We start from the raw sequence: 26192 nt of genomic DNA on the forward strand, positions 1-26192 counted from the left end.
TCAAAGGCATGCCGGACGTTCCTCCTCAGCAAAGACTAGAGGCTCACAAACAAATTTCTCTGTTGCTTCAAATAGGGGCCATTCAACCGGTTCCTCTGCCAGAAGTGGGCCAAGGATTTTATTCTCGCCTGTTCCTAGTACCAAAGAAGGGGAACACGTGGAGACCAATTCTGGATTTATCTATCCTCAACACTTACCTGGACATTCCCAAGTTCAAAATGTTGACGTTACAACAGCTTTTACCTCTGCTGGGCAAAGATCACTGGATGGTGACTCTGGATCTCAAGGAGGCTTACCTTCATGTTCCTATCAGGCTAAGTTGCAGGAAGTATCTGCGTTTTCGGGCTGGGACTTCTCATTATCAGTTCTCTGCATTGCCCTTTGGCTTATCTACTGCGCCCAGAGTGTTCACGAAAGTTCTGGCTCCAGTGATAGCTTTCTTCAGGCTAAGAGGAATACAGATTTATCCTTATTTGGACGATTGCCTGATTCTGGCCCAAGGAAAGGACGAGCTTCTTCATCATTTACAGTATGTGATAGCAGTGCTAAGATGCCTGGGGTATTCTGTGAATGAAATAAAGTCCAGTCTAGTACCCTCTCAGGACATGTGCTTTCTGGGTGTGAGACTGAATACAGCATCCCAGATGGCCTTTTTGACCCCGGACAAACAAAAGAATCTTTCTCTTTACTTCCGTCAATTGTCTCATCAGTCCAGGCTGACTGCAAGGACAGTCCTTCAAGCCTTGGGGTTCATGACATCTTGTATTCTGGTGCTTCCCAATGCCAAACTGCATATGAGGAAGCTACAATGGTATCTCAAAAATATATGGACACAGCACTGCCAAGATATGGACACTGTCTTTCAGATAATACCTTGCATTCAAAAGGAATTTTTGTGGTGGGCTCAGGAATGTCACCTAAACAAGGGACTCTCTGTGACCCGGCCAGAGACGAGTCAGATTCTAACGACAGATGCCTCAGACAAAGCTTGGGGAGCTCATCTAAATGGAAAGTGGGTACAAGACACGTGGCCTGCCAGACTTCAACATCTACATATCAACTTGAAGGAGATGTTAGCAGTCCAATTTGCATTACTGGCTTTCAAGGATTTAGTTCTTCCAGGGCAGGTGTTGATTCTAACAGACAACACAAGTGTCATGTGGTACATCAACAAGCAAGGGGGAACGCATTCTTATCCTCTATGCAGACAAGCAATGATTTTGTGGGAGACTGCTCTCAGTTTACAGCTAACTCTTCAGGCAAGGTTTCTGCCGGGAGCACAGAACTCCATAGCAGATGTGTTGAGCAGACAAATTATGGATCCCCACGAGTGGAAATTGGATCCTCATGTATTTCAGAAATTGACAGTGTTATGGGGAACTCCAGACATAGATCTGTTCGCTTCTCCACTAAACTACCAGCTGCCAAAGTTTTGCACAAAAAGGTTTCATCCCACAGCTTGGAAAGTGGATGCTCTTTCTTTCAATTGGAGCAAGCTTCATGTTTATGCCTTTCCTCCTCTGCCTCTCCTCCCAAAGGTACTCCTGAAGGTCAGACAGGACAAGCCAAAGATGATTTTAATAGCTCCAGATTGGCCTTGACAGCACTGGTACCCATTACTGAGAAGTCTGGTTCGGGAGCCTCCATGGCCTTTACCTTCGATTCCTCACCTGCTGTCTCAGGAGAACAGTCATTTACTCAATGTCAAACTTCACTCTCTTCACCTAACAGCCTGGCATATTCTGTTTTGAACCCTGGAGGGTCTCAGCTTCCACAGCAAGTTTTGAATGTTATTTTGGAGGCCAGAAGGCCTAGTACAAGGAAAGTGTACGCAGATAAATGGAAGAGATTTTTATTTTGGAGTACAGCAAAGGAATTTGATGTTTCTGAGCCTAATTTAAGTGTGGCTCTTCAATATCTTACTGAATTACTGGACAAAGGTTTGTCCTTCTCTTCTATTAAGGTTCATGCTGCAGCAATTTCTGCTCACTATGACTGTGACCCACCATTGTTTTCTCATCCTTTGTTTAAGCAATTCCTTAGAGGGGCAAAGAATATAAGACCCCCACGTAGAGCTCCTACTCCTGCTTGGGATCTCAATTTTGTGTTGGAGAAACTCACTCTACAACCTTTTGAGCCTGCAGCTACTGCCGAGTTGAAGTATTTATTATGGAAGACTGCTTTTTTGTTGGCCATTACCTCTGCAAGAAGGGTTTCTGAATTACAGGCCCTTATGGCAGTTGAGCCTTTCTTAATTTTCCATAAGGATAGGGTATCTTTGCGTACAAATCCTTCCTTTATGCCTAAAGTGGTTTCTAGTGTGGCTTTAAACCAAACTATTCATTTGCCTACGTTTTATGCAAACCCCCAAAATAAAGGGGAGAAGATTTTGCACACTTTGGACGTACACAGGCAGTTGCGATATTATTTGAGCAGAACTAAAGGGTTCAGGCAGTCTCAGCAGTTATTTGTTTCATTTGCTTTGGGTTCTCAGGGCAAGCCTGTGTCAAAACAAACTATTTCTAAGTGGATTGGGTTTTGTATTGCTTTCTGTTATTCCCATCATGGTAAGGAGATTCCAGCTGGGATTAGGCCTAATTCCACTAGGGCTACTGCCACTTCTACAGCTTTTTTAAGTGGGGTGGCAACTAAAGATATTTTGGAGGCAGCTACTTGGAGTTCAGTGCATACTTTCTCTAAGCATTATCACCTTCCACTTTACTCTAAATCTAGGGCTGGTTTTGCCACTGCAATTTTACAGGGCATTTTGGCAGCTCCTACTGCTTTATAGTTTTGCCATCCTCCCTTACCTCTGCTTTGGGATTCTACCCAAGTGTAAGGACTGCAGCAATGTGAGATGAAGAACATAGCACAGTTTTGTACCTACCATAAATGTAGATGTTCGAAGATCCACATTGCTGCAGTCCAATTTACCCTCCTTCCTTCCCCTCTGTAGTTAGAGGCGGTTGTGTGGGTTGGGTTGTAAATATTGTGGATATTGTAGATATTGTACATTTGTTTGGTGCAAGGGTGGTTGGTTGTTTTTTGCTGTCTTTTGGTTTTGACCTTTTTCTTTAGGGTCTTCTGACATCTGGGGCAAGAAAAGACTGAGGATATGACGTCGGTCATGCGCATTTGTACCCTGACGTCCTGATGTCAGTCTTAAGCGCCATGACCGACGTCAGCCTAATACTTTGATATTCGGGCCGACCGAGGACAGCGGACTACCCAAGTGTAAGGACTGCAGCAATGTGGATCTTCGAACATCTACATTTATGGTAGGTACAAAACTGTACTTTTTACAGATCCAGGATCGATGTTTGATATTTCCTAATTTCCTGTTTGATTCATATGTAACGTGTACTTCATTTGCTGTCTGTACGCCATTTAACTGAGGCATCGCCCAGGACAAAAAATTACAGATATGTTGGTACATTCTAACAGTGTTACTGCATTTTTTTAACAGTGTTAGTGCATTTTTTACCTCGTGATTTATGTACTTAGCAATGGCTAATTCATACTCTGTGCTGTTATTAAATGTTTAAATCATTTTCTGCACTTCCTAGGTAAGAACTCATGCAAGAGATGTAATGAAAATTGTAAGAAGTGCATCGCATTCAAGACCTGCACAGAGTGTAAACAGGGCATGAGGTAAGAAACAAGCTTCTTGTCAGGCCTGCTAATTCACTATACTGATCACAAAAATTGTATTTAACAGACTACAGTTCACTGTTACAAATTACTTACAATTAATTTAGATTTCATAGTCTTTAAGTAGCATCTTTGGTAATGACCTGTCCAACAGCCATAATACTGCTAGGTTTCTAACAGTAATGTGAATTTATGATCCATAATGTAACATTGTTGTTATGCCTTCTTTACATTTACTGTTTGTGGGTGAGGCAGTCTTTGATGAGGTTCTTTTCTGTTATGCAACTTATCCTAGGGTTCTACATTCACATGATGGTCATGTAAAGTATGGAGGTGCAAAGGTTTTACAGCTTAAGGGTTTGTTTATTTACTTAATTATTTATTTAATTTTGTTTAACAGAGTAGAGCACTAATTAAATTTGACTATTTGCAGGCTCAGCCCAGGTTATATACATGGTAACGACAGTAAAGTAAGATTTGAGATATAACTAAATTGTACGTTATAGACACAACATAAACCAGACATAAGAAAAATATATACATATTTACAAGAAGGTTTAAAAAGAAGTAGAATCAGGAATATACAATGCATAATGGAGGCATTATAAGTGAGGTAAATGTGGTCCAGCCAAAAGAACGAATGTAGTATATACAGGTAAGGCAGGAACTTCTAGAGATAAAGAGCGTAAAAATTGTATACAGTAAACTCTCAGTTAACCAGAACTCAAGCAACTGGCAATACAGTACAGATGTTCATCGTGTTACCCTGCTGCAGTCATCACACTTGGGTTATCTGTCGTCAGGCAGTCCCTCAGTCGGCCTGAATTCCAAAGTCTTGGTCCGGCGTCGGTTGCTGTCGCTTCTTCCCTGACGTCAGTGCGCCAGCGGTATATATATTGCATCCGACGCCATTTTCTTCAGTCTTTCTTGCCGCGCAGTGCCCGAAGCAGAAGCAGTTCGCAAGTGCTGGTCGGCCGACACCTGAGATTTTCGAAGTCGAATTTCAGATCCAAAGTCTTCAATAAAGCTAAGTACCCCGTTGGGGAAACATTTCTTGCCTCAGACCGATGTCAGAAAAAGTTAACAATTGTATTTCTTGTGGGAAGCAAATACCTCATAAGGATTTTCATTCTTACTGCATACCTTGCCTAGGCCCAGACCACGACGTCACTGGTTGTCATTTTTGTGCTAGGTTTAATAAGCGTACTATAAAAAGACGCTTTGATTTCGCACGAAACTACTTCGGTGGAAAATTTAACTACACAATGCCGTCGGAGCAACCGACTACCAGCGTGCACAAAAAACGCAAGGATAAGGACAGGCAGCCTAGACCCAAGCCAGACTCCGAGGCCTCGGCTGGACCGGTCTCCGGTTCATCGGTCTTCAGTGAGGCTTCGACGCAGCCCCTGACTACCACAGATTTGGAACCCGAGACCGCTTCGGAGCCTTTGGCGGAGAATGCTAGGCCGACGCAGCCATTTTGTTTAGCCCCTACCGACGACACTGCAGAAAGAGATGTCGGTGCTGCTGAAACACCTTCGGTTTCTGAAGGCGTTTTCAGACCGATGACGCTCACTATAAAAATGTATCCTAAGCTTAATACTCCTATTAAACCTAAAAAGACTGCACTTCAGTCTCCAGTTCAAGGCCCCATGCCTAAGAAACAGATGCTCAAAATGGCTGAAGATTTGATCTCTTTAATCAGGGGTTCCCAACCCCCACCCGACAAAAGGCCTAGACAAGAGGAAGATTATGCCTCCTCTGATCAAGTGTCTATTTCCTCAGGCTCCTCTGAGGACCAAGATTACTCCTTCTCCCCTTATGAAGATTCTGATGCTGAGGATTCTATTCCCTCAGCTTCTCCTCCTGAAGACTACTCCTTTGGGGAAACTTTACACACTATGAGGAACCATTTTCACTGGGAAGGTCAGGACTACTCTGACTCAAAGAAAAGGCTCAGAGAGTTTCTTTTACTCCCCCAGCACAGACCACTTGCCATCCCCTCAGTTTTAGACATTGTGGATGATGTTTATTTAGAATCCAGTTTGAACCCAGATTCTCTGCCTCCTGCTCCAGCCAAACCTGACAGATACTATAGAGTGCCTGATTCCCACAAATTCCTTTATAAAAGCCCTGTTGCTGATCCAGAGACTATCTCCCAGGGTCCCAAAGGGGCTAAGGCTTCTATGGCAAAAAATCCTTTACCCTCTGAAAGGGACTCCAGAGCACTAGACAGGTGGGGAAAGGTTTACACCTCAGCCACTCTAGCTATGAGGGCACTAAATTGCCAATTTCACATGCTAAAATATCAGCAATTTCTAATGTCTCAGTTAAAACAAAAAATGAGCACACTCCCTCAACAGTCTGAATTGAAAGAAATGCAGGATCTGTTGCATGCAACTGAACAGGTGGGCAAACATACTTTACAATGTGGTTTTGATTCTTTGGAGACTTCCTGCAGAGCAGCTGTCACTGGGTCTGTTATACGTAGGCATGCTTGGTTAAAGGAACAAACTCTACCTGATCATGTTAAAGCAAAGCTTCTAGATGCTCCCTTACAGCAGGATGTTCTTTTTGGAGTTAAAGCAGAACAAGTCTTAAAGAAAATGGAGGATAAGGCAAAATCTATGCAGACAGTCAAAGATTTTCTACAGATACAGCCCCCTCGCTTCAGCAGAAATTGGCCAACAAAAATATGGTCCTTTCCAGCTACTGACAGACCACAGAGGGGTAAATACAGACGTCCAAGAGGCAGAGGACAACCACAAGCCCAATACAAACCTCGACAATGGGGCACTGCAACACAGAAGGGAGGAGAAGACAGGTCCCAAACTACCAGAAGGCAAACTCAGTGATTTGCACCTCATCATCTGGCCAAGCAACACTCTCTTGGCAGCCCCCTTGGGAGGAAAACACGCACTTTTTTCAGACAACTGGCACATTGTCACAAAGGACAAATGGGTCCTAGACATAATTTCATGAGGATACAGATTCCATTTTCACACCTTGCCAATGAAAAGAGGAATGCCAAACCTGCCACAAAATCAGTGGGCAGAGGCACAAAAACAAATTACAGCTCTCATGGACATGAGAGCCATTCAACTGGTACCTACACGAGAGCAAGGCCAAGGATTTTACCCAAGACTCTTTCTAGTTCCCAGAAAGGACAATGCCTGGAGACCAATTCTGGACCTTTCAATTCTAAACACCTTCTTGCAAGTTCCCAAATTCAAGATGCTAACACTACAGCAGCTTCTTCCCATGTTGGGCAAGAAAGCATGGCTAGTAACGTTGGACCTCAAGGAGGCATACCTGCATGTCCCTATCAGACAAAGTTGCAGAAGATACCTCAGTTTCATTGCAGGTTCAACCCATTACCAATTCTCTGCACTGCCATTTGGCTTACCTACTGCACCCAGGGTCTTCACAAAATGCCTGGCACCAGTAATTGCACACTGCAGACAAAGAGGAATTCAAATATACCCATACCTGGACGACTGCCTCATCCAAGCAGAAAGCAAGGACATTCTCTTACAACATCTGGCTTTTGTAAAACATCTTCTAATTTGCCTGGGGTACTCAGTAAACGAAAAGAAATCAAAACTAGTACCCTCACTAAATATGACATTCCTGGGTGCCAGCTTGAATACAACGGCCCAGAAAGCTTATCTGACGCCAGACAAACAACTACAACTGACTCAATATTTCAAAACAATGGCAACAAAGACCCAACTACCTACAAGAAAAATTCTGCAGGCCTTGGGCTTCATGGCATCTTGCATACTATTAATACCATTTGCAAAGCTGCATATGAGGAAATTACAGTGGTACCTAAAAAGCGTATGGTCTCAACACAGCCACAGCTTGGACACAAGGATATCTCTTATTCCCTGCCTACAACAGGAGTTTCTATGGTGGTCACAGGCATGTCACCTCAACAAGGGTCAGCCTTTCACCTTGCCCCCAGCCAGGCAAACTGTGACAACAGATGCATCGGACTACGCCTGGGGGGCACACATGGCAGGGCAATGCGTTCAAGGCGTATGGACTGCGGATTAAAGGAATCTGCACATCAATCAAAAAGAGGTGCTAGCTGTACAGAATGCTCCGACAGCCTTCAAGAATCTGTTACATCCAGGACAACTTACAATAAGGACGGACAACACCACAGTAATGTGGTACATAAACAAACAAGGGGGTACACACTCCTACCCTCTATGCAGGCAAGCAATGACCTTGTGGAACACAGCTCTGGCTTACCAAGTTCAGTTACAAGCTCAATTCCTGCCAGGAAAAAAGAACTCATTGTCAGACGACCTCAGCAGAAATATCATGGATCCCCACGAGTGGAAACTGGATCCACAAGTATTTTCAAATGATAACTCAAAAATGGGGCCTTCCAGACATAGACCTGTTTGCCAGTCCTCAAAACTATCAGCTAACAAAATTTTGTACAAGGACACTTCACCATCAAGCTTGGAAAGTGGACGCACTCTCATTCAGTTGGAAAAACCTGACAGTATATGCCTTCCCTCCATTGCCTCTCCTCACAAAGGTGCTTCTGAAAGTCAGAAAGGAGAGACCACGACTGATGCTCATAGCCCCAGACTGGCCGCGCCAGCACTGGTACCCACTATTGAGGAATATGGCCCAGGGCCCACCTTGGATTTTACCACAAATTGCCCATTTGCTCAAACAGCAAAACAATCAGATTCTTCACAGCCAGCTCAAAACCTTAAATCTGGCTGCATGGCAAATCACCTAAGCATCCAGCCAGCTCCTCTTTCCCAAGCAGTTATGGATGTTATTCTGGAAGCTAGGAGGCCCAGCACCAGGAAGGCCTACTCGGACAAATGGAAAAGGTTTTGCGCCTGGAACCAAGCTAAAGGCCAAAACACACTTCAGCCTCACATGCCTCAGATTCTACAGTATTTAACTGAGATGTTGCACAAAGGACTTTCTTTTTCTTTCATTAAAATCCATGCATCAGCTATTTCAGCCCACTACAACACGGATCCACCCTTATTTTCACATCCACTTCTAAGGCAGTTCATCAGAGGGGCAAAAAACATTAGCCCCCCCCCCCCCCCCCCCAGGAGAGCACCTACACCAACATGGGACCTTAATTTTGTTCTGGAAAAACTTACGCTGCCTCCCTTTGAACCAGCTTTCTCTGCAGATCTACAGTTTCTATCATGGAAGACTGCCCTGCTGCTAGCAATTACTTCAGCTAGAAGAGTCTCAGAGCTGCAGGCACTAATGGCAGTGGAACCTTTCCTCATTTTCCATCAAGACAGAGTTTCTCTACGAACTAATCCTTCCTTCATGCCTAAGGTGGTTTCCAGTGTGGCTTTAAATCAAACCATCCACTTACCCACCTTCTTTCCAAATCCACAGAACAAAGGAGAAAGACTCTTGCATTCCTTGGACATTCACAGGTAACTTCGTTACTACTTGGATAAAACTAAGGTTTTCAGAAAATCTGATCAGCTCTTTGTATCCTATGCTACAGCTTCACAAGGGAAGGCTATATCAAAACAAACCATTTCCAAATGGATAGGACATTGCATTCGGTTTTGCTATACCCATCATGGAAAACCAGTTCCTGCTACCATTAGGCCCCACTCTACCAGGGCAACAGCTACATCTACAGCCTTCCTCAGGGGGGTTCCAACCAAGGAGATTTTGGAAGCTGCAACTTGGAGTTCAGTACACACCTTTACCAAACACTATCACTTACCACTTTACTCTAAGACTAGAGCTGGCTTCGCCACTGAAGTTCTGCAGGGCCTTCTAGCCTCCTCTAACCCTCTATGACTCCTCCACCCATCCTTAGCTTTGGGATTCTACCCAAGTGTGATGACTGCAGCAGGGTAACACGATGAACATAGTACAGTTTTGTACCTACCATAAATGTAGATGTTCGAGTGTACACCCTGCTGCAGTCCAGGTTACCCTCCCTCCATCCCCTCTGATCTAACTGGCTAAATCTCTACAATACCTTCCTGATGTATTTGCTTATAGCTGGAGGGATTTTGTGTTTGTGCAAAATTTGCTTAATTTGGTACTAATTACTGACCACCTTTTTGGGGGGTACCTGACATCTGGGGCAAGAAAAACTGAAGAAAATGGTGTCGGATGCAATGTATATACCCCTGGCGCACTGACGTCAGGGAAGAAGCGACAGCAACTGACGCCGGACCAAGACTTTGGAATTCTGGCCGACTGCGGGACCGCCTGACAACAGGATAACCCGAGTGTGATGACTGCAGCAGGGTGTACACTCGAACATCTACATTTATGGTAGGTACAAAACTGTACTTTTTCATGTGTTGCACTTTGTTTTCCCCATGCAAAAACATACTTTACGTTTTTAGAATTTTAGAGTTTTAAAAAGGAAGATAGGAATAAATTCCCTCTCTCCCCAACCTGAGAACAAGTCAAATGAAACAAATAGTATAGGGTATAGGCAGGCCTGTTTTTAATAGCAACTCTCAAGTAACTGGAAACTACAGTTATCCGGCGTCTACTAATCCTGACTGAGAGTTTACTGTAATACTAAGAGACGCAGTAAAAGAGCTAATAATAGGAGAAGTGAGTATTAGAGGCATAGTAGGGAATGGAAAGGGCAGATGGGGAAACACTGAGTATGAGTTTATATGTTGGAGAGGTTAGGAGATTAAGCAGCCAAGGTTTTCTGGGAAGAATTTAATAGTGCAACCATGGGAACTGAGTGGCATGCCCTGTGTTCTGACATGTGCACTTGTATCGTTCAGTTAGGCACTGTTTAAACTGGGGTCTGAACTGTTTTTATAGTCTCTGATTTCAGTAAGATTGGGTGGTAGTCATTGCCATAGTTTAAAGGACAAGAAAAGAGAACCTGTAGTTCATGCAGTGAAGTTTGGTGGATGGAGTTATGAGAGTAGAGCCATTAATTGATTGGCTTATTAGGTTGCTCTCTGGGTTGTGGATGTAGTTAGCCTCACAGGTGGAGAGGATGCTATGTCTTGGCATTAGCAGTTTGATGAGAAGGGAGCCAAGAGGTTGGCTGGGATGTAGCCAGTTTGCTTTTTTGAAGGTGTTGCAGTGATGCTCATGTCAAGGGGAGTTAATAATGAGACTGTAGGTTTTATTAGAAAGATGTGTTAAGATGGTATTTTTTAAGGCAGTGGTAAATAGGAGTACACTCTCTGTGCCAGGCAGTATGGATTTTTTGTTAAGTTTGAGGAGTATTTTTTTTCAGAACAGAGCCAATTGTTTAGTTGTAGAAAGTCAGTTTGAAGTTGACTTTGGATGATCTTGTGAGAAGGGATGGATATATAGACAATATGTCATCAGCACAAAGGAGGAGTTATATATGAGGTAAGCCTAGAGGCAGTTTGCTTGTAATAATGGAGAATAGTATTGGACCGAGAATTGATCCTAAGGGAACCCCTGAAAGAGTGAAGGGTGTTATTTGATAAGGCAGGCACAGTTTACATTGTGCAAGTCTGGTTTATCAGGAAATCTTTGAACCAGTAGGTAGATGTATCCTAAATCCTCTACCCAACATCATATGGTCTGAGAGGGTTGAACCAATAAGGACTTTTTTTTCCTTTTAAAGAGCATGATTTTGTCTCTGAGGGAACCTCTGAAAGAGTGAAGGCTGTATCTGATAAGGCAGGTCTAATTTTCACTGTGAAAGTTTTGTTCATCAGGACATCTTTGAACTATTGGTTAAATTCAGAACTTACACCAATGTTAGATTACAACAAGGATGAGTTTACTGTTCTGCATGAAGGTTGCAAGTTGTTTACCCCCACTTTACCTAGTGCCGTACTTTCTAAGGTTTCTCTTTTGTGTTTTCAGTCTGCTTGTTAGAGAACTGGAAGGTCACTGAAGAATTTCTTGGTTTCATTTGACAAATCTTTCCTTACATTTATACTTCTGGCATTAATATGTGACACTGAGGTTCTTTGTTTCAAAGTTTTTATTTTACAGATCATATAGAAAGCTGATTTACTTGAAGGACAAGCCAGTACACATTTGCAGTAAGTAGTATTTGCTGGTATTAGGGAGAAGTGGGCGGATTTGTCCCAGATCCTCTACCCACCAACATATGATCTGAGAGGGTTAAACCAGTAAAGAATAGTTGTGTAAAATCTTACCATATCCATAGATGTCCTCTTACATGTTGCAGTATTCTAGGTGTGGGATTTTCTGCCCTCCGGCGACTCGTACATCGACTTCTATACCAAACCTTCAGCTTGGTTGCAGTGTGCGTGGGACGTCACACGTAGAGCCATAAACCAGGGGCCTTAAATGTGACGTCTACATGCACAATCCTCAGAATTTGAAGGCCAGCAGGCAAAGAATAAGGTCCAGCAGGAGGGATGCCAGTTGTTTACAGGTGTGTGACTTGGAGACCTACTGTAATGTAGGTAGTACAGGTAAGGAATAAGACCTGGGGGGACTGGTTGGGTGGGAAGGAATACTGCAGCATAGAAGAGAAGAAAATCTATGGTTATGGTAAGATTTTACACAACTATTCTATGTCATTCTATTCCTATGTTGCAGTATTCTAGGTGTGGGGGAGTACCACAGCTTTAGAGGATGAGAGGGTGGTGGTAGATGAAGAGGGTTCTACAAGACCCTACAGGATTGCCGTGGTGAATCCTGTCCTAGCTGTGGAAACTTGGTCCAATTTGTAATGCTTGGTAAAGGTGTGGATAGTGGCCCAGGTGGCTGCTTCCAAAATGGATGCTGTGTCTAGGCCTTTCATGAAGGCCCTTGAGGTGGCCACAGCTGTAGTGGAATGGGCCTTGATTCCCCTTGGGTGTTCTTTTCCATGGTGAGAGTAGCAGAATCAAATAGCTTTCCTGATCCAGCATACAATGGTTTGCTTGGAGACTGCTTTGCCCAGGGCTCTGGGGGGGAAGGAGACAAAGAGCTGGTCAGTCTTTCTGATGGTCTTGGTCTTGTCCAGGTAAAATCTAAGTTGTCTGTGCACATCCAGGGAGTGCAGTATCCCCTTCATTCGTGGGTGAAGGAAAAAAGGTGGGCAGATGAATGGATTGGTTAAGTGAGAGATTATTTACAACTTTAGGCATAAAGGAGGGGTTGGTTCACAATGACACCCTATCTTTGTGGAAGACCAGTGTAGGGGGGACAGGCCATTAAAGCCTGCAATTCTGACATTCTTATGGCTGAAGCGATAGCCACCAGCAGGACTGTCTTCCATGTACACATCTGTAAGGAGGAAGGCCCAGCAGGTTCAAAGGGATGTTGGGTTAATTTCTCTAACATGTAGTTAAAGTCCCAAGGAGATGAGGGATAGGTTTCCTAGGTGGTCTCATATGTAAGACCCCTTTAAGGAAGAGCTTTACGTTGAGCTTGGCCAGCAAGGGGGGTTCCAGGGGCAGGCAGGCTTATATGGCCGAGAGGTGTACTTTTACAGAAGAATGAGAAAGGCCACTTTTTATCAATTGACACAAGTTGTTTAGAACCAGGGGAACCTCCGCATAGCTAGGGTCCCTCCCTATTTGCAGGCACCATTCTGCAAATCTTTCCCATTTAGCCAGGTAAGATTTTCTGGTGGTAGGTTTCCGTGCCTCCCTTAGGACTGAAACCACGTACTCTGAATAGTGGTGTCTAAAAGGGATCAAAAGTTTATCACCCACAGAGTCAAGGACAACATCTTCACTTGTGGGTGTAGGAGAGTTCCTTTGTTTTCTAACAGTAGGTCCACCTTGTAGGGTAACTTGAAGTGATTGCCCTTGGCTAGTTTGCGAAGTAGGGGGAACCAATGCTGCCTTGGCCAGTAGGGAGTCACTAACAAGATTTTTGGTTTGTCCTTCTGAATTTTCAGGAGGACTTTCTGAATCAGTGGGAATGGGGAGAAGGCATAAAGGAACTTCCCCTCCCAAAAGATGCTGAAAGTGTCTACTCTCCATGCTAGAGGGGAGTGGGTTTTTGAGCAGAAGTTCTGCAGCTGCTTGTTCTGGGGGAGGCAAACAGGTCTATTTGTGGAGCACCCCACTGTTGGACTATGTCTAAGAAGACCTCCCTGTTCAGAATCCATTCTTGCTGAGCCGAGGAGGTCCTGTTCAAGAGATCTGCTTGGTGGTTGTTCTGTGAGGGATGTAGACCACCTGGAAGATTAAGTTGAGACGAGATGCTAAGTCTCATATCAGCAGGAATAGACTGCACAGCTGATAGGCCTTTGTTCTTCCTTGCTTGTTGAGGTACCACATCACCGTGGTGTTGTCGATGACAATCTGGAGCACCCCTGGAACCAGAAGGGGAGAGAAGGTCTGTAGAGCAAAGAAAACTGCTGTAATTTCCCTGATATTGATGCATTTGGCCTGAAGAGAGGGAGACCATTTTTCTTGAATCTTGTAAGAGGCCATAGTTGCTCCCCAACCTGAATCTGAGGCATCTGTATGCATAACTTGGATTGGGGTGGGGGGTTGTAGTGGGAACCCTGGGTTCAGTTGCACTTGCTGGATCCACTAGCTGATTCCTGTTTTCAGACAGGGAAGGAGGGGAATGGCCTGCTGTAAGGGATGTAGGTGCTGGGACCAGATGTTCTTCAGGAACCACTGCAGCTTGTGCATGTGCATTCTTGCCAGTGGTAGCATGGGGATGGTTGCTGCCATTAAACCCAGCAGACAGAATGCCTTGCCGTCACCTTTTGGGATAGTGGAGCTTCCTGGAAGTGGGAAGTTAAAGACAGAACCTTGTCCTTAGGTAGAAAGGCCTTCATTGGGTCTGTTCTGATTCTGCAGCTGAGGAAAACCTTGTCCTAGCTTGGGATCTCAGAGAGGATTTGGTGAGGTTGATGGTGAATCCTAGGATGTTCTTCTTGTTTCACTGTTGCAGTCATTTGCCCTGCTGTGCCCGAAGCAGAAGCAGTTCACATGTGCCGGTCGGCCAACTCCTGAAATTTTCATTTTCGAGTTTCAGTACCGAAGTATTCAACTAAAGCTAAGCACCCCGTTGGGAAAACTTTTTCTTGCTCCTTACCGATGTCAGCAAAAGTTAATAATTGCATTACTTGTGGAAAGCAAATACCTCATAAAGATTTTCATTCATATTGTATTCCTTGCCTAGGCCCTGACCACGATGTACCTTGCTGTTGGTTTTCTGCTTTATTTTATCAGCGCATTATCTGTCGTCAGTACATTTTCGCCTCTAAATATTTTGGTTCTCGGTTTAATTATCCAGAAATGTCATCAGTTAGCCTTTTGACTACCGGGATTCCGAAAAAACGCAAATATAAAGATGGAGACAGGCCTCTGAGGTCCAAAACTGCCGACGATGCTTCTCCTAAGCCAGTCACCAGTTCGCTGGTACTCAGTGAGGCGCTTCTGCAGCCCCTGATACCCGCTATGTCTGATTTGCAGGCCTCTACTGAGACCCATTCAGAGTCAGGTATGCCGCGAGATCCTTCAATTATGGAACCCGCGGATGTCTCTACCTCGGATGGGTCTGGAGCCGCTGTGCAGGCACCGACTTCTGATGGTGTATTCAGGCCAACAGACTTGCATATTAAACTGATGCCTCCTGCTTCTCTTAGGCCTAAATCTCGAACCATGCCTAAAAAAATGACGCCCAGGCCACATGCTCAGGCCTCTATGCCCAAAAAACAAATGATAAGAATGGCTGAAGGTCTAATAACTCTAATCAGGGGTAGCCAACCCCCCCTTTCTAAGATGCTTAGGACTGAAGTGGTTTATGAATTTTCTGACCAGGATTCTGTTTTTTCTGATTCTTCTGATGATCTGGATTTGCCGTTATCTACTTATGAGGATTGTGATGCAGAGGACTCCATTCCCACTGCTTCACATCCAGAAGAGGTTTCTTTTGGGGAAACCTTACATACTCAAAGGGAGCATTTCCACTGGGAAAGCCAGGATTTTTCTGATTCAAAAAAGAGGCTTAGGGATTTCTTACTCCTATCTCAGCATAGACCTTTAACTATTCCTCCTGTACTAGACATTGTTGATGATGTTTTTTCGGAATCTAGTTCTTCCTCTGATTCCTTGCCTCCTGCTCCCAGAAAACCAGACAGATACTACAGGGTCCCTGAGTCACACAAGTTCCTTTTTAAAAATCCTATTGCGGATCCATAGACTATTTCACAGGGACCCAAGGGCATTAAGGCTTCTACTGCTAAAAATCCTACCCCTTCTGATAGTAACTCCAGGGCGCTGGATAGATGGGGTAAGAAGATCTACACTTCTGCAACCTTGGCCATTAGGGCTTTAAACTGCCAGTTTCATATGTTAAAGTATCAGCAACATGTTATTGAATTGCTTAAACAGAAAATGATGTTGATTCCTGACTGTGTGGAAAATAAAGAATTACAGGATTTAATGCATTCTGCTGAACAAGTTGGAAAACATACTTTGCAATGTGGTTTTGATTCATTAGAGGCCTCTTGCAGGGCTGCTGTTACTGGGTCTGTGCTCAGAAGGCATGTTTGGCATGTTTGGCTTAAGGAGCAATCTTTGCTTGATCATGTTAAAGCTAAATTGTTGGATGCTCCCTTAAATCAGGACCACCTGTTTGTCAACAAGGGTGAGGAAGTTCTTAAAAAGATGAAAGATAAAGCTAAATCCTTGCAAACTGTTAAAGATTTCTTACAAGTTCAGCCTCCTAGATTTAGTAGGCACTGGCCCTCTAAGAATTGGTCCTTTCCAGCCCCTTCCAGGTCTTCTCAAGCCAAACCCAGACACAGCAAAAACCCCAGGTTTCAGTCCCAGGGGACACACAGGACAAAGCAGTGGGGGGCCTCCACTTCCAAATCTGGGAGTAATAAGACTCCCCCATATGGTAAACTGTCTCAATGACTTCCTTTTAAAATTTCCAAGCACTTATCAACTGACTGCCCCTTTGGGGGGGAAAGATTGCTCTTCATGCAAAGAACTGGGAACTCATTACCCAGGACAAATGGGTTTTAAATGTAGTGTCCCAGGGATACAGATTTCACTTCCACACATTGCCAACACCAAGCGGGTGGCCGGACCTACCCCCAAATCAGTGGGCAGAGGCCCAAAAACAAGTACTGTCCTCTTAAGCATGGGGGCTATTCAACTGGTACCAGAAGAGGAAAAGCGACAAGATTTCTACTCGAGACTTTTCCTGGTACCTAGAAAAGACAATTCATGGTGTCCTATCCTGGACCTGTCTACTCTAAACACCTTTTTGGAGATTCCAAAATTCAAGATGCTGACTCTTCACCAATTGCTTCCTATGGTAGGCAAAGATGCCTGGTTGGCAACACTAGATTTAAAAGAAGCATACCTGCACATCCCAGTCAGGGAATCTTGCAGAAAATACCTACGCTTCAAAGCAGGCTACACGCACTATCAGTCCTCTGCACTGCCCTTTGGCTTATCTACTGCGCCCAGGGTATTCACAAAGTACCTAGCTCCAGTTATTGCATTTTGCAGGCAAAGAAATATTCAAATATACCTATACCTGGACGATTGTCTAATTCAGGCAGAAAGCCAGGACATACTTTTGAATCATCTGGCTTTTGTACAAAGGGTTCTAACTTGTCTCGGGTACACCATAAACGAAAAGAAATCACATCTGGTACCCTGTCAACAAATTATATTCCTGGGAGCAAGCTTAAATACAACTTCCCAGATAGCCTACCTCATGCCAGAGAAATGAATTCATTTGACAACCTACTTCAAACAAGTGACCACAAAAAAACAAATACTGCAAGCCTTGGGGTTCATGGCCTCCTGCATTCTTCTAATTCCATGTGCAAGACTGCATATGAGGAAACTACAGTGGTATCTAAAAAGCCTATGGTGTCAACATTCTCAGGATCTAGAAGCAATGATTCCTGTCATACCTTGGCTACGTCTAGAGTTTCTTTGGTGGACAGAGGCCTGCCACCAAAACAAGGGACTACCTTTCACACCACCCCCTGCCGCCCAAACCCTAACAACAGACGCATCAGACTATGCATGGGGGGGCTCACCTGGCAGGGAAGTGCATTCAGGGCAAATGGAACCCAAGTCAAATGCACCTGCATATCAATCAAAAAGAAATGTTAGCTGTAAAGAATGCTCTGACAGCCTTCAAGGACCACATTCTTCCAGGACAACACCACTGTTATGTGGTACATAAACAAGCAGGGGGGTACACATTCTTACCCCCTTTGCAGACTAGCCATTGCATTGTGGAACACAGCCTTGAGCTACCAAGTGCACCTACAAGCTCAGTTCCTGCCAGGAAAATTAAATACACTAGCAAACGGACTAAGCAGAAACCTCATGGACCCACACGAGTGGAAACTGGAACCAAGGATTTTCAACATGTTGACAAGCAAATGGGGGAGCCCAGATATAGACATGTTTGCCTCTCCCCAGAACTACCAATTGGACAAAGTTTGCACAAGGACTCCCCACAAACAAGCCTGGAAAGTGGATGCTCTGTCCTTCAGCTGGAAAACCTATCAGTCTATGCCCCCCCCCCCCCCGCCTCTGCTCTCCAAAAATACTACTAAAAATCAAACAGGACAAACCAACGATGATTTTGATTGCTCCAGACTGGCCACACCAACACTGGTACCCCCTCCTGTACAGTGCGTCATGATTATCCCCATGGCACCTGCCTCACACTCCTTCCCTGTTGTCTCAGTAGGAGAACCAGATTCTGCACCCTCAGCTTCTAACACTGAACCCCTCAGCCTGGCTAATTACCTAATCTCTCCTGTACCATCCCTCAGTAAACCTGTGATGGATAGCATTTTAGAGGCAAGAAGGCCTAGTACTAGAAAATCTTATGCTGAAAAATTGAAAAGATTCTCTGCCTGGAACCAATCTGAAGGGATGAGTACAGCAGCGCCCAGTTTACCTCAGATTTTGCAATACTTAACTGAGATGCTTCACAAGGGCCTGTCTTTTTCGTCCATCAAAACTCACGCCTCAGCCATCTCAGCTCATTATAACACAGAACCTTCCCTTTTCTCTCATCCACTGTTCAAGCAGTTCCTCAGAGGGGCAGAAAATTTGAGACCACCCAGGAGAGCTCCAACCCCAGCCTGGGACCTTAACTTTGTTTTGGAGAAACTCACTCTACCTCTTCTCGAGCCAGCTGCTACTGTAGACTTAAAATTTTTTTCTTGGAAAACAGCTTTTCTTTTAGCAATCACTTCAGCAAGGAGGGTATCTGAATTACAGGCCCTTATGGCAGTGGAGCCTTTCATCATCTTTCATGCGGACAAGGTGTCCCTCAGAACCAGTCCATCCTTCATACCCAAGGTGGTATCCAGTGTGGCTCTTAATCAGTCCATTCATTTGCCAACCGTCTTTCCCAATCCACAGAACAAAGGGTAACAGATACTGCATTCCTTAGATGTGCACAGACAACTTAGATTCTACTTGGACAGGACTAAACCTCAAAGGAAATCTGAACAACTGCTGGTGGCATTTGCTGCAGGAGCAGAGAGGAAGGCTATTTCAAAGCAAACCATTTCTAAATGGATAGGCCGTTGCATTTATTTCTGCTCCATGGAAAACCTATCCTACAGGGGATCAGACCTCACTCCACCAGGGATGCATCTACCTCTACAGCCTTTCTCAGAGACAGGGACATCCTAGAAGCTGCTACCTGGAGTTCTGTACATACTTTCACCAAGCATTATAATTTGCCAATTTTCTCTAAATTCAAAGCTGACATTGCCACTACAGTCTTGCAGGGCCTTATAGCTGGTCCTAATGCTATCTAATTTCCTCCTCCCAACCATAGCTTTGGGAATCTACCCAAATGTAATGACTGCAACAGTGAAACACAAAGAACATAGTACAGTTGTGTACACTTGCCATAAATATAGATGTTCGAGTGAATTCACTTTTGCAGTCCTGGTTACCCTCCCTCCAGCCCCCTAACTTCTTTTTGCTATACCTCAACTTTCCTTTACTAGAGTTAAAAGCTTTTTGGTGTATTTGCTTTTTTGTTGGAGGTATATCATTTTATTTTTATAGTTAATTGCTTCCCATTAGGTGGGCACCTGACATCTGGGGCTAGAAAAACTGATGTAATGGCATTGGCTGCATGTTTTATACCCCTGACGACCTGACATCATTGAAGAAGGGACAGCAACTGATGCAGGATCCAAGACTTTGTTAATCAGGCCGACTGAGGGCTACCTGCAAGCAGATAACCCAAATGTAATGACTGCAACAGTGAATACACTCAAATATCTACATTTATGGTAAGTGTACACAACTATGCTTTCTGCAGAAGGGACATGGTAAAATGTAGATGCTTCAGTAGAGCATCCCTGGACTCTGCCAGAATCAGGATGTCATCCAGATAAGGTTAAATCTGTATCCCCTGAGTTCTGCAGAAGGCAATGGCTGGGGCTAGGCACTTCTTAAAGACTCTGGGGGCCGTGGATAAACCAAAGGGCAAGGCAGTAAATTGGAAATGAGAGGAAGGCCCAGAGAAACACAGGAATTGTCTGTGGGAATTCCTGATGGGTATGTGCAGGTAGGCTCCCTTTAGGTCTAGGGTAACCATAAAGGTTAGCTGGAATGAGAAGGCAGCAGTGTGGGGAGAGAGAGCATTTTGAAAGAGGGTACCTGAAGATGTAGGTTTAGAAAGGACATATCTAAGATGGGTCTCCAGGGGCCATCTTTTTTGGAGACCAGGAAGAGACGAGAGTAAATCCCCTTTCCTTCTTGTCTTGGAGGACAGGTTCTATGGTGCCGAGCTTTAAAAGATCTGCCAGAACTTTTGGCATGAGATAGGCCTGGTTTTTGGGGGAGGGAAGGGATGTGTCTTCTGGGTGGCTTCTCTTTCCAGGATAGGAAGTACCTTTTTTGGATAACAGTTAAGACCCACTGGTCTGAAGTGATGGATTACCAAAGGGGGAGACAGTGGGAAAGGCGGGCTGGGGGGGGAGGCAGTCACACCTTACTGGGGCCTCCTCTGTCCTGAAAGCGCTGTCTAGGTTGCTGTGGTGGAGCAGAGGTTCTGGAGTTGGTAGGTCTTCTAGCCCCTCTCCTGGACCTGGAAGAGGTGGGCTGTGGAGTACATCTTACAAAGGTGGCTTTAGCAGTTCCTATAATACTTGGGTATGGGAAACACCAGCAGGTGCTTAATGTCCTGGAGTTCTTTGCTTTTTTCTTTTAGATTTTTAAAAAGGTCAGCAGATTATTTTCCAAAAAGCACATTGTGATCCAGAGGGGCATCCAGGATTTTAGCCTTGAAATCCTCAGGGAGGTTCTGGAGTCTTAGCCATGAGTACCTCCTGAAGGCTGAAGCAGATGCTGCAGACCTCGCAAGTGATTCTGCAGTATCATAACTGCATCTGATGGAGTGCCTGGCTGCCTGTTGGACCAAGGAAAGTTTGGATGAGATGTCCGTCTTGCTGGGACTGTCAGGCAAGGAAGCCAGCAATGAAGAGGCTTGAGGGACCAAGTCTAATGCATACTTGGTCATATGGGTCTGATAATTTATGGCTCTGAAAGCCAAAGTAGAGGAAGTGTATACCTTCTTCCCCATCCTATCCATGTACTTACTGTCTTTATCAATGGGTAGTAGGGAAGCAGAGGGCAACAGTCTAGATTGCTTATCTGCCATGGTGGCAATAAAATCTGGGTCCGCCAAGGGTAGCTTAACTAAGAATTTGTGGTCCTCTGGTACTTTATAAAAGCAGTCAGGATGCTTAGGGGCCGGAAGCTGGGCTTCAGGGACCTTAAAGGCCACATTCAAGGCATCCAAGTAAGCAGGCAGAACAGGGGGGACTGCTGAAGGGCAGGTTGATTCCACTTGCAGCAGTTCAAAGTACCTTTTTGGGTATCTGTCATTTAGGAAGTATCCCATTTAAAGTAATCCTTCATCTTGCTGATGGTCTCACCAAAAGTAATGTCCTTAGGGGGAGAGTCCCCCTCCACAGATTCCTCGTCCGGAGAGTAATATTCCTGGGAGGAGGCAATCTGGGAGACATAAGAAATGGACTCTTCTGATAATGAGAAAGAAGAGTCATGCTCTTCTTCTTCCCTGACTTGAGCGGTCATGAATGGGAGGGAAGAAGTAGAGACAGGCCTAGGGTTCAGAAGAGGCAGGGTGGAGGTGGCTGAGGCTGAAGGCCTAAGGGCCATAATGGCCTTCATGAGAGAAAAAGTGAAGGCCTGCCAATCCAGTGTGCATTCTGAAGAAGTGGGGGTATGTTTAGATTTTTGCTTCTTTTTGGCCAGAGAGGAAGTAGAGAGTGGCCTGGCATGGGGTCTGGAGATTAGCACATCCAAAGTCTGGATCCCTGCCGGAAGCACCACTGAAACTGGTTCCCCCTCGACCTCGACGCATGTCGATGTCTGAGTGAGCTCTGAGGACGTGCCAGGCATCGGCTACGAAATGGCTTCCTCGAGGGACGTCGCTGCAGTCGACAGATCCTCCGAGCGCACCTTAACCCCTACATCGGCAATTGGCGGTGCGTCGGGAAGCGGAATGGCAGGTAAAGAAGGTCTAGGGACCTTGGCCTTCTTGCATGAAGGTTCAGGTGCAGCTTCTGATGCAGGATCCATCCTAAGGGCTAACCGTTTAAGGCGTTGGTTCTCAAGGTAGTGATTTAATGCAGCTAGATGGCTGCACAAAGTCTTAGGCACAAACGATTGACAAATAGCACAGAAGGAGTGATCGTGTTCCCGGCCTAGGCAAAAAACACACCTGTCGTGGACATCCTTATGGGGTATCTGGCGCCCGCTTAGGCACTTTCCCTTTTTCCCCTGACATCAGCTAAAGGCTACAACAACCAAGCGTTGGCTAGAACAATCATCAAAAATAAGAAAATTAGAAGCCCAATGGGCTACATATCTTTAAGATGCGACGTCTGTGAAGAGGCGATTATATAATGCGAATGTCGTCTGCGGCTGAAATGTTCTGGAAGAGGCAATTGTACAATACAAATGTCGTCTGTGGCTGAAATGTTCTGGGGATTGTGCATGCAGACGTCACATTTAAGGCCCCTGGTTTATGGCCGTATGTGTGACATCCCACGCATACTGCAACAGCCAAGATGAAGCTTTGTTATAGAGGCCGACGTACGAGTTGCCTGAGAGCAGGAAATCCCACACCTAGAATACTGCAACATAGGAATAGAAGGGCATCAACTTTTCTTTCCTTTTAAAGAGCATGATTTTTCCCATCATCCTTTTTTCTGGAGAAAACATTCATTTAATGTTAACAGAGTCCATGTGACTAAAGGGAGAGAGAGGTTTTATCAAGTCCAGGGTTCAATGAATAGGTATATTTGGTGTTTCTTCATATAAGGTGTACTCAAAATGAGAGCGTAGTATGTATGTGTGTATGCGTATGTAGAGTGTTGAGTATATATTTATGGTTCTTGGTGAATGTAGAAGCAAGATATGTTTTGCTTTTAGTGCTGTGTGTGGTAGTGTGAGATATGTTATGAGTGTGCTGTATGGTGAATGTGTGCATTTTATCGATTGGTGTTGGTTAGGAAGTACTGTGATATATGTAAAATAAACTTCTTTGGCATAAACCCTTACGTCACAAGATGGATCGCAAACTGGCTCTCAGACAGATCCCATAAAGTAAGAGTAGCGGGATCTATGTCCGAATCCAGACCAGTAACGAGTGATGTGCCTCAGGGCTCTGTCCTGGGGCCCCTCCTGTTTGGCATATACTTCTCAGAAGTACAGGCAAGCACGGAAGGGCTGTGGCTGACTAAGTTTGCGGACGACTGCAAACTGGGTGCTATAACAGTCTCCGGCCGACATGGAGATCCTCTAGAAGGGCCTAAATGAGACTGATGCATGGTGTCAGAGCTATGGTCTCAAGCTAAATGCAAAAAAATGCGTAGTAATCCCCTTTGGAAAAAAACAGAGTACCTGCAAACTACAACATAGGAGGTAATCCCCTGAAATCTGAAGAAGAAATAAGGGGTCTAGGGACCCAAGTAGATAGTCAGCTTTCATTTGATAACCATGTTGCCAAAGTGATTAGGAAATCCTTCTATGTGACCCATCTGATCACGAAAGGGTTCGCATCAAGATCGAAGGATGTAATGGTGCCCCTCTATTCTTCCCTCATCAGACCCATTATTGAGTACAATGCACCAATTGGAATGTACCTGGCTAGACATCTCCAGCAGCTGGAGAGACCACAGAGGTACCTAACCAAGAGGATTACTGGCCTCAAACAGTTGCCCTATGTAGCACGATTGAAAAAGCTAAGACTGTTCTCTGTTGCATACCGCTTTCTCAGAGGTGATCTCTGTCTAACGTACAGAGCCATGTCCAACCCAGAATTGTTGAACATGCTCCATCTTAGCAAAACCAAATCTACTCGAGCTACACGCTCTCAGGATATAAACCTCAACACAACAATGAATAGAACATGCTGGAGGGATAGAGTCCCTTCGCAGAGACTTCCCTTACTATGGAACAGGGTCCCGATCTACATAAGAAAGAGCCCCTCACTATCGCTCTTCAAGAGAAACCTTGATGAGTGGATGGGTAACAGAAAGTTCACACTGGGGATCACACCAACAGCACTACTAGATAGGGGCCAAGGGTACTAACTGCTAGTACAAGAGTCTAGGGAACTACTAAAGGGTCGGTGAATACCACACAACGTGGCTGGGCTAATATATTCCTTCGGGCAGATAGCCCAGTACCAACCTATAACATATATGAAGAACTTCTTCAGAAATTAGTTCAGAATCACAAAGGAATGGAAAAATACTGTTACACAAAGCAATAAAAATCACTGTGAACCAATGACATCTTAGAAATGCAAAACAGATAATACTTCCTGAAACATGAATAAAGCATGAATAAAACATGAGTAAAGTGAAATACCAAGAAATCTGAGATTTAGCAATGCCATCTCACTGCACAATTTAAATTCAAGCTGTAGTTTAATCCTGGTGCTGAGTCTGCTCCCAGTAGGAGCTGCCATCTGAGTTCCTTCACTTCTCTAACAGTGTAGCATAGTCCCCAAAAACCAAGTACCAGTACCATGAAATTAAATTTAACAAAAGTGGTACAAGATGTGGTATGTCTGGCCAGTGCATTATAAGCATCATTCGCTCTAATCACACCATAATGTTCTTTGATTCTGAGAGTTTGCGGCAAGTCTTTCCAACACAGAAATATTTACACGATACACAAATCGCAGCATAAACTAAATTTCTTATGTTATAGTCAAAATTATGTGCAAAGGACACTTTCAAATTAATGTGTTGGAAAATGTAAAAGGCCCCAGTGTAGATGTACTGACAACATACACATTTCCCACAAGTGAAACATACCTGCAGGAGCTGTAACATTTGTGTGTGTGTGTGTGTGTGTGTGTGTTATATATGTTGTGACTGATGAACAGCGATGTGAGGTAATTTAGTCTTTCTGCTTCTGTCTCCAAATGCTCCTGTTTCTTAGACAAAGGCTAAACGTTTTACTTCCTCTACCACAGAACACCAACTAGCAAGTTATCCATTTGCCCTAAATCCTAACACTGGAATCAAACTGTATAAATATGTATATATAAACCCCCATATTTGCTAGCTTTTTTATTTCTCCTTTTATATTACTCCATTCCTTCATTTGCCTTTTTTTCCTGCTCACTTAATACAAATGACACCCTGCTCTTTTCCCCTGCAATACATTAATTCTAGTTGGACTGTTGGCCCACCTTGGTGCTGAGCAGTTTCTGCCAGGTTGTCCCGTGGCAAGACTCATGGTTTAGGGCCTAAACCAGTTGTTTGTTTGGGGTAAGCTTGAGTCACAAATGCAGGACTTTACTCTTAGATAACACTGCCAGATGCCAGTAACAGTTTTGGCATAGATCTTTTGCCTGTGCAACACTTTAATCAGGTATGATCCTGGGTTTTGTACCTCTTGTAGCCTGACTTCTGTTATCCACTCAGTGCATGCTCGCCCTCTTGGAAGATGTTCCACAGACTTACTCCCTAGTATAAAGGGGCAGTGGGGAATCCTTCCTATTTAGTTTCCTTGGAGGTATGAAGACCCAGAGGCTAGTGTCTCTTTTAAACAGACAAGGGCAGTGACTTCTTCGCAATCTTAGATGAGTTTTCTGAAAGTTATATTCTAGACTATTTAAGATCACCACATTCCACATTGCAAATTCATGTTGAGCGCTTGTCAAGGATCTTCTTTCGGCTTTTCCCAGTTAGGGGTATGCCACAGCGGAACTCCAGTCCGCTAATGATTGTCAGCGAATTTTTACAGTATCGAGTTGCCAGCCCGGCACCCAACCTTCATAGAAGGCACACCCACACAACCACGCATGCACTTACCTGCATGTCTTTTCAAGTTCACTCGACCACGGGGAAGACTTGCAGACTCCGCACAGAAGGTGCTCCAGCCGAGAATTGAACCGGTAAACCTCTTGCTGTGAGGCGACAATGTTAACCGCTGCAGCACCATGGCCTAACCTCCTGAACTGATATTCAGTTATTTTCTAGGGCTGCCATTAACCTTCCATAACTTGACTCTGGGAAGAATTTTTTAACTGATTAGTTGGGTTACCAACAGGTTTGCATTTTATTC

General features: G+C 44.5%; 1 protein-coding gene across 2 annotated transcripts in view; it reads left to right on the forward strand.

Moving 5' to 3' along the window:
• Positions 1 to 26192, forward strand: part of LOC122793112 (proprotein convertase subtilisin/kexin type 5-like) — a 3326953-nt gene that overhangs the window by 3130882 nt on the left and 169879 nt on the right. For both annotated transcript variants that reach the window (XM_044060853.1, XM_044060852.1), the window contains one exon: positions 3567 to 3651. In XM_044060853.1, the coding sequence (XP_043916788.1) occupies positions 3567 to 3651 (85 nt within the window). The remainder of the gene's footprint in view (positions 1 to 3566; positions 3652 to 26192) is intronic.

The sequence above is a fragment of the Protopterus annectens genome, chromosome 2.part0 (genome assembly GCF_019279795.1).
Source record: "Protopterus annectens isolate FY-2018-M chromosome 2.part0, PAN1.0, whole genome shotgun sequence".
Lineage (NCBI taxonomy): Eukaryota > Metazoa > Chordata > Ceratodontiformes > Protopteridae > Protopterus > Protopterus annectens.